The sequence below is a fragment of the Priapulus caudatus genome, unplaced genomic scaffold (assembly GCF_000485595.1).
Source record: "Priapulus caudatus unplaced genomic scaffold, Priapulus_caudatus-5.0.1 Scaffold935, whole genome shotgun sequence".
Lineage (NCBI taxonomy): Eukaryota > Metazoa > Priapulida > Priapulimorpha > Priapulimorphida > Priapulidae > Priapulus > Priapulus caudatus.
The window spans coordinates 86198-96759 of record NW_014577996.1 but is presented as its reverse complement, the minus strand read 5'-3'; the positions used below and the strand labels follow the sequence as shown (position 1 = coordinate 96759).

The 10562-nt window shown below is 44.9% G+C and overlaps 1 protein-coding gene across 1 annotated transcript in view; it reads right to left on the bottom strand.

The window, feature by feature from the left end:
- LOC106814518 (neurophysin 2-like) overlaps positions 1–7481 on the bottom strand; it is a 14351-nt gene extending 6870 nt beyond the window's left edge. Inside the window, exon 1 of the mRNA XM_014818832.1 lies at positions 7280–7481. Coding sequence (XP_014674318.1) covers positions 7280–7481 — 202 coding nt within the window. The remainder of the gene's footprint in view (positions 1–7279) is intronic.
- Between the last annotated feature and the right edge of the window lie 3081 nt (positions 7482–10562).

The following is a 10562-nucleotide window of genomic DNA, read 5'->3' as shown; positions in this document are numbered from 1 at the left end:
GCGTGATGATATACGACGACAAAAGATAGGGATACTGCGGAAGCACGGTGACGTCTCACAGAGTCGATGACGAGATAATATGGAAAGTCATACACGCGCGCGCGGCCGGAAACACTCATCGTCTGTCTGTGCTCGTGAAACACGCTGCATTCTTTATTTGCTATTAAAATCATAATACTCATTTACATTTAAAGGAAGTTTGACATTGACATCAAAAATCGAAAATATATATATATAATTATGTATATATATATATATATATATATATATATATATTATATATATATATATATATATATAGAGGCGAGAGAGAGAGAGAGAGAGAGAGAGAGAGAGAGAGAGAGAGAGAGAGAAAGAGCGAGAGAGAGAGAAGATATATAGAGGATAGATAGATAGATAGATAGATAGATAGATAAGATAGATAGATAGATAAAGATAGATAGATAGATAAATAAGATAGATATATAGATAGATAGATAGATAGATAGATAGATAGATAGATAGATAGATAGATAGATAGATAGATAGATAGATAGATAGATAGATTATGAATGAATGGCGGTAGCGGCGGCGGCGACGACCGGTGGTGGCGCTGACATCGCTGTCAGTCGCATGCGGCCAGCGACCGTGTTTAGTTGAAGCCATTGCATAGGAAGGCCACGCTTATACATGTGGGCCGTTAGGTCGACGAAATTAATTAGACAAATATCGGCGCTCGTCGGCTCGCGTTGTGACGGCACCCTTCTATGATCTACTCGATGCTAAGTAAACAGCATTTCACGCTTTTAATGATGGCGTTTACCCATCGTGAATTTCCAGACCATTACCCGGTCTCTCTTTCTCTGCGTCTCTGCTCTTGTTCTCTCTCTCTCTCTCTCTCTCGTCTCTCTCTCTCTCTCTCTCTCCTCTCTCTCTCGTCTCTCTCTCTCTTTCTCTCTCTCTCTCTGCGTCTCTCTCTCTCTCAACTCTGTGTGTGTGCGTGTCGCGTGTGCGTGTGCGTGTGCGTGTGCGTGTGCGTATGCGTGTGGTGTGCGTGTGCGTGTGCGTGTCTCTGTGGTGTATTAGCCGCATATGTTTTGCTCTGCATATAACAAGATCTGGCAAGTCATGCTTACGGTTGTAATCCTGCCGCACGCGCTGGTGATATAGCGTATACTTCATCAGCGGCTATTAATCATCTAGGCGAAAGACAACGCCTACATGGTTTTCTCGTAGTTCGTAAGGAAATGAGTGTGGTGAGTACAAACGTGGCCTTCGCTCTTCTTTCCAAAATACCATCTGTTTTCTTTACCCTTACCTAGCTTATTACCTTTACTTATCTACTGCCATTACTACCGCAACATTTCTTCCAAACTGCATGCAGCGCCCCCTTCGCACACTCAGGATATCAGGATTCAGTATCAGGAATTCAGTAGATTGAGCCCAATGAGCGAGAGCGCCATCTGTCGTGAGTTTTGCATTCTTCACAGTAAATATTCAACTGGTGAGTCACGTGATCAGATCACACACTGATCAGAGAAATCGGCTGCGACTCAAGCACCTAGTCCCTATAACATCATGTTTCTGCTTATTGTTTCGAATTTCCTAATCCGCTAGATCAAATTAACCCTGGCAGGGTTATATAGTTTGATTGTGAGTCGGTTCACTTACAATATATACTTCTAATAATATATAGTACTGTCAGCCTAACTATGATCAAAGCAGCCGTAGCAAGTGGATCAATCTAATGGGAGCGCGTATGTGTGTGTGACATTAACAATGTCCATTCAATGCGTCCACATATGACATATGACATATCCACATGTCACCAACATCACACAACCACACAACAACGGGGTAATGACTGTCTAACCGTGTCGGCATGTTGACCACAGTTTCTAGGGCTGGGTTTACACATCGCCACGGCGGTGGCGTATAACACACTAGCGGCAGCGAACGTGGTCACGCATGATGCGAGCCTCTAGTGACGACCTATCTATAATTAGGAAATGATTATAGCTTCACATGAGACGCCGTCAGGGGGCAGCAGATGTCCCTGTCTACAGTATACCTCTCTCTCTTCTTCTTCTTCTTCTAGTTCCCTCCTCGCTCCTCCTCCTCCTCCTCCTGCCTCACTCCTGCCTCCTCCTCGCCTCCTGCTCCACCACCACCTCCTCCTCCTCTCCCCACTCACTCCTATCTGGCAAAGTGAATCAGCAGCGTACGTAGACACATCTCCGCCTCATAGGTAACGTACTAAACATGCATTGCGTAATCCAACGATATTTGTTTATCACGACCATTTGAGATGGTGTTTTCTGGCACACACGTCTGTCGTGGTTTCTTGTGCGCTAACAAGCGGCAATTTGGCGCTAACTAACGACCTCACAGGTCATACTATCTATCCTATCGATAACAAGCGGCATTTGGCGCTAACTAACCGACCTCACAGTCAACTATCTACCTATCGATAACAAGCGGCATTTGGGCGCTAACTAACGACCTCACAGTCAACTATCCTACCTATCGATAACAAGCGGCATTTTGGCGCTAACTAACGACCTCACAGGTCAGCTATCTAACCTATCGATAAACAAGCGGCATTTTGGCGCTAACTAACGACGCTCACAGGTCAACTATCTACCTTATCGATAACAAGCGGCATTTGGCGCTAACTAACGACCTCACAGGTCAACTATCTACCTATCGATAACAAGCGGCATTTAGCGCTAACTAACGACTTCACAGGTCAACTAATCTACCTATCGATAACAAGCGGCATTTAGCGGCTAACTAACGACCTCACAGGTCAACTATCTACCTATCGATAACAAGCGGCAATTTAGCGCTAACTAACGACCGCACAGGTCAACTATCTACCTATCGATAAACAAGCGGCATTTGGCGCTAACTAACGACCTCACAGGTCAACTATCTACCTATCGATCACAAAGAGTCAGAAACGCTAGCAATTTATCTATTCCACTCTTTACACCATTTCATACAGCTGTCCCTAACACGGTATATATAGAGATAGCCGCAGAACGAGTTACGCGACTAGATGGCAGGCTTTAAGCCTCGTTCAACACGAGACTCGTCGTTTCTGAAATACCAGAATTTTGGCGAAATACCGTATCTGAGACAAATACGCGGCCGAGCGTTCACACGCTGATTCGCGGGCTCCAGAAATACGGTATTTGCGAGCTGCGAGCTGCTTTTAAACGATCAAAGCGAACAATGCGAATAAACAATGCAATGCGCACCAACTGCCGATAAAATACGTAGACTGGTGCCGCGCTCGACAGTTCCACTCGCATTACAGCTGGAACTGTCGAGCGCGACCAGTCTATAAAGACGCGGCTTCAGAAATCCGGTATTTAGGCGTTCACATGAGGAAATGCGCGGTCCCAAGAAATCCGGTATTTCTAAGCACGGCAAATTATCGGGTCTGGGAAGCCTCCGTATTTTACATGAAATACCGGATTCTGTTTATGATACCGTATTTCTTGGCCCTCGTATTTTGGCTCGTGTGAACGCTAAATACCGGATATCTTGCTACGTGTGAACGCGGCTTTAATCCTACATATGTGAATTAGGCGTATATATATATATATATATATATATTATATAATATGTATGTAATACATATTATACAATGTCATATATATAAATAATATATATAACAAGAGCGTATTAAGACTTCTAACACGCTATTGATATATATTATATGTATATATGTGAATTAGGCGTGTACATATATGTATATATATATACTATATATATACATATATGTATATTAATGTGAATTTAGGCGTGTCCACCAATTACACGTGACCGCTAGCACGCTATATAGAGAATACCCAGGACCGAGTTACGGGACTAGATGACATAATGCTTTAATCTCTATACGGTAACGCCTGCGTGAATGATAATGAAACTTACCAAAAACTCGCCAAAAATTGAGCAAAAAAAAACGAAAACAATTAAATAAACAGGACTTTTTAATTATTATTGCTCCGCGCGCGCATATGCAAAGTCTCTAAGTATAGTACACTAGCCCGTACTCGAGCTGGATGCACGTGTTCACTTAAAGAAAAGCGTAATAGAATAGCCTAACGTATAATTAGCACGTAATAATTAACACGTATTAATTTAAGTAAAAATTAACACGTATTAATCTCAGGAACTCGTGTCCTTTCACGGTATAATAATCCAAGTAAAAACAATCTCAAAGCCACTTGGCGTTGGCGCGCGGTGACAGCAATACCACACACGTAAGTGCGGGACATAATGAGATGAAAAGCAACTGAGGTTTTCGTGGGAAAATTATATTCTGACATTATTTTGCCGCCGTGCGATGGCGTGTGTAATTTACTTGGCATATCCAACGCGTCAGAAGAGATCCATCTCGCTCGCTCGCTGTCTATGAAGTTTCCCGCGTGTTTGTCTGTTAGTTGTGTTTGCACATCAGCAGCATGTGCTTACTATATGCTAAACATAATTGGCCGCTAAGTTTGAAGCGCTCGCCACGGCGTTTTCTGCCTAGGATCTCGTAAGTCGCTCTGTACGGCAAGTATAGGATGGAAGTGCATTACTAGCTCGTGGATATTTTCAATTCGGCAGTCTGATAGCTTTGTGATAAACATATGATAGCACCGTGGTAAAGATATGATAGCACCGTGTTAAAGATATGATAGCACCGTGGTAAAGATATGATAACATTGTGATAAAGATATGATAGTAACCGTGAAAAGATATGATATGTACCGTGATAAAGATATGATAGTAACCGTGTGATAAAGATATGATAGCATTGTGATAAAGATATGATAGTACCGTGATAAAGATATGATAGCATTGTGATAAAGATATGATAGTACCGTGATAAAGATATGATAGTACCGTGATAAAGATATGATAGCATTGTGATAAAGATATGATAGCACCGTGATAAAGATATGATAGTACCGTGATAAAGATATGATAGCATTGTGATAAAGATATGATAGCACCGTGATAAAGATATGATAGTACCGTGATAAAGATATGATAGTACCGTGATAAAGATATGATAGTACCGTGATAAAGATATGATAGTACCGTGATAAAGATATGATAGCATTGTGAAAAAGATATGATAACATTGTGATAAAGATATGATAGTACCGTGATAAAGATATGATAGTACTGTGATAAAGATATGATAGTATTGTGGTAAAGATATGATAGCACCGTGGTAAAGATATGATAGTAGCCGTGATAAAGATATGATAGCATTGTGATAAAGATATGATAGCACGCTGATAAAGATATGAGTACGTACAGTGATAAAGATCATGATAGCATTGTCGATTAAAGATAGAAGATACCGTGATAAAGATACGAATACGTGATAATGATCGTGATAGTACCGTGATAAAGATATGATAGTACGTGATAAAGATATGATAGCATTGTGATAAAGATATGATAGCACGTGATAAAGATATGATAGTACCGTGATAAAGGAATGAATACATAAGATATGATAGTGTAGCCGTGATAAAGATATGATAGCACCGTGATAAAGATATGATAGCATTGTGATAAAGATATGATAGTACCGTGATAAAGATATGATAGCACCGTGATAAAGATATGATAGCATTGTGATAAAGATATGATAGCACGCGCTAAACGCGTAGCCACTGCGTATTCGAAAATGCATCTTTACACCTTGAACACATAATCTTCGGTCTATCGGACCTTCAGCCATCAACACTGCTGATTGATCTCATCTCATTGTGTACGGTTTACACATCTGTTTACACATGTTTATAACAAACACACACAAATACATGTATATCGCAGCCTGACGAGATCTTTCCCACGTAGTCTGTACTTGGCCGAAAGCGGGAGCCTTCAAGAGTAGCTTAACTACACCCTAGAATTTTAGGGTATATTATGATAGTAAGGGCATAAATAATAGTATATACCTACAACTTTTATATTACATTATGATTACGATACAGCAGTTAGTTTTAAAACGTTAAAAAATATTTCTAATGAATATTGAACAATGAAATTTTTTTGATGCAGTGCAATTTAACCCTGTTTTAACTGAATATATGCAAGGAATCTAGGGTCATGTATCCGTTTAACTGTCTTTTTTCTGACACATCCTGTTCGATTATATTATATATATATATATATTCTATGTATTATATAGATATATTATATATTATTCGATTATATTATATTATCATATCCTGATACATCGTGATGAAGCGAATTAACGGCCGTATATACGCATGCGTTTCTGGGCGTGCAGCCTTTTGTTCAACTTGTTTGCTGTGATCATGATGCATCGTTGACTATTGTGCACCACCAATATTTACTTTAATGACGCGGTCACGTATTTGTTTAATTATTGTGTCATATTCGTGGAAGTCATATTTGTATCATGTTCTGGTATAACGATAGGAGCGTACATTTTGTTTTCTTTATTAACACCTATGCTAACATTGCCCTGGAGCTTCATTAGCGACCATTATATAATATCTATCTTATATGTTCTCTTTTTTCATGTCTATGCTAATGCGAATTTTAATCCTTCCCTAATTGATCTATCCGTTTTACCACGCCCCCTGGTGTCGTTGCGGGGGCGGTAAAGCTCGCTGACTGTGATTCTCACGTTTACGCGCCAAAATGTCGATTTTTGCGGCACTTGACAGCCGAGAATTGTTTTTTTCGCAACGATAATAATTAGCAAGGGAGCTTTGCTGATCACCTCAGGGGGGTAGATCAGTTATTGCCGCCGCTGTAGCCGCGTGCGCATGCGCTTCTTATCACGTATTTTACCATTAATACCGTACATCGCAGCGTACACATACAGCGCGTGTAATGAGGTTAATATTTGCTACGTATTCAAAAGAGGGATTCGAATTCGAAAAGGACAATGTTATTGTTTATAACAATAGTTATATTGTCCGGTTGCTTTTACCGCCCGTGTGTGAAAATATAGGCAGTATGGAAATAATGACTGCTGAACGTAATAATAATGACGATGACGACGATAATGATGACGACAATGATGATGATGATGATGATGATGACGACAATGGTGATGATGATGACGACGATGACGACGACAATAATGACGACAACGATGATAATGATGACAACGACCATGATGACAACGACGACGACGATGATGATGACGACAACAGCGACAACGATAATGACAACGACGACGACGGCGACGACGACGACTATGACAACGACGGCGACGACGATGACGACGACGTTAATGACGCCATACCTTCGCTGCAGCAGAGACCGTCGGCTGCGCATCTGCCGGCACCGTCGGCGCATGGCGGTGTGCCGACCTCGCACGACACAGGAATGCTGTTCTCGGCCGCACATGGCGCACTCTCGCGGCTCTTCAGGTGGCAGCCGATGGTGGCGCCACAGCAGATGTCCGGTCCGAAGCACTGACCGACGCCGCCGGGTCCGCAGCGCATGCACTGCAAGTACACACACACGCATGTACACACACACGCATGTACACACACACGCATGTACACACACACACACACACACACACACGAACAACACAGACACACACACACACACACACACACAGCACGACACACACACACGGATCTACACCAACGCAAGGAGGGGTGTACACACACACGCATGATACACACCACGCATGTACAGGCGACACGACACACAACACACACACACGACAAGCACCACACAACACACACACACACACACACCACACAGCACCACACATGGAGTAGTGACACGACACACGCATGTGGAGCACACAACGAGTACAGCACACATGTTACACACACACGCTGTACACCACACACGACGCCATGTGGACAGGCGACAGCGACACGACAGAGATGCTATCACACGACACAGTGTACCGAGAACACCAGCACACACCACACACCACACACACAACACACGAGACAACACAGCACAACACAAACACGGACGACACACGACACATGCGAGGTGTACACACAGGCACAGCATGTGCACATCAACAACGACACACACACACACAACACGGGCACACGCCACCACACACACACCACACACGATACACACACGATGGGCTACACACAAGGCAACGGATGTGAGCGAGAAGACACCACAGCGGCGTGATGACACGAGCACACGCATTACACACACCACACACACAGGGCGAACACACGAAGTGTACGACGCACACGCAGGTACACGGAACACACGACACAGCAACACACACGACACACAGCACGAGAACACCACACACAGCACGACAGAGCGGCAGATGACACACAGCAGGGCGCAGGGTGGGATTACACACATCGAACGCGATGTACACATCACGAAACACAACGAACAGACACACACGCATGTACACACCAACACGCATGTGACACACAAACACACACACACACGCACAGGCGACACACACACACACACACACAACACACACACACCACACACGGCGAGAATGTACACGAGCACAACGCATGTAACACCGACGACAGCACCACACCGACACACCACACACACACACAACACACGACCACACACACACACACACACATGCATGTACACACAGAGCACGCATGTACGACACACACACACACACACACGACACCACTACACACACACAGCACAGCGACAGCAGCACATCACCACAGACACACGCTAGTGTGAACACACGAACCACGCGGGAGGGTGTACGACACACGCCGGCGGTGTACGACACGACACGCAGATTGTACAGCACACACACACGACACACGAACCATGTACACGACGGACAGCGTGAGCAAGTATGTAGGCACAAGAGCACACATGCACGAGGCCACAGCACACAGCGGGAACACAGCGACACACACAGGGCAACAACACACACACACAGGCGGAGCACGCACAGGTGAGCCACAGAAACACGTCGCTGCTGTACGACAGCACACGATGGTTAACACAACACATCAGTCAACAACACGGACGAAACGGCAATGTACACACGGGAACACGCAATGTACGGGAACGACGGGGACACCACGACGAAGACACAACACGCACACACAACACAGCGACAGCCACGACAGGCACACACACACACACACGCATGTACACACACACGCATGTACATATCTGTATATACTTATCTACTCATCATACATATCAAGACTCATACATATTTATGATATTTATACATCATACATTTCTATACTCTGTGCATATTTAGTAGATAATAATTATATGATCGTGCTGACAGCAGCTATAGTGACTGAGCTTGCACCTGTGTTCGCTCATGGCCTGTCTATCTCCTACCGCCCCCACCTCCCACCCAACGCGTGTACGCGCACGCACGAACGTACATATATAGGCGCGCACGCACGCGCGCACTCAGATGTACGCGCACACAAGCATCGATAGACTTGCGCGTGTATACGCGCGCACGTACTCACATATACGCGCAGGCACGCACGCACGCACTCACATGTACATGCGCACGCGCGCACACACGCACGCGCACGCACGCACGCACACAATCACGCACGCAAGCGCGTACATACCCACACGCGCACGCACACACTCGCACGCACACACGCACGCACACACTCGCACGCACACACGCACGCACACACTCACACACGCGCACGCACGCACAAGTATTTAAAAGCCTCTACAAGGTTCTGTATCGCTGAAGCTCAGGTGCAGTAATCGACGCGCACAGGTAACAAGCGAGTTCAATAGCAGCAGCCGGCAACCCTCGACCCCAATCATACTCTCAATCACAGCAAACCACCGCCGCGTGCACACTGCCGCAGCGCTTTTCTCCCCGGCGCTGCCACTCAACCAACGCGGCGCGCGCGGGAAAAATGCGGCAGACGGGATCCGCTTCATATTTATCAACTGAATTATACATGGGAAACGCTGCTACCGGATTGGCGACCACAGTTGCCCCGTTCACCCAGCTTCGGCTGAGCTAATGCAGCTACCCTTTACAAGAAAAGTGCGCGTAACACGTTCAACAAAACGACGTCGTTCGAGAGCGCCTAATTTATTCATGTTTCAGCACAATCCTCTGTAACTATCTCGACCGTCGGGGCCGTGAACGGGGTGGGGTATCAGCCGAGCGCCATCACGCTCTGTAATACATGCATAGCGACACACACACGTTTCTGTCACCGGCTTCTACCTTCTACCATTCTTCCTCCTGCTGTTGATGGCTGCTTCACCGACACACAGTAGCGGAGGACAATGTTTGCAGAGGCGATGTAACGTGTACACATGCCGCTCACAGGTACATTAGCGCACGCCGTCACGACATGTGCAGCGGCCAGTTCGCAGAAATCGTCGGTAAAACACGGTAAAACACCGCCAACACACTCACACGCTCACGCACACACACACACACACACACACACACACACACACACACACACACACACACACACACACACACACACACACACGAACGAATATGGCAGTCGAGGTGGGACGCAAATGGTATTTAGTGATAGTCACAAATTCGAATTAATGTCTATTATATATTCTATTTAGTGACTATC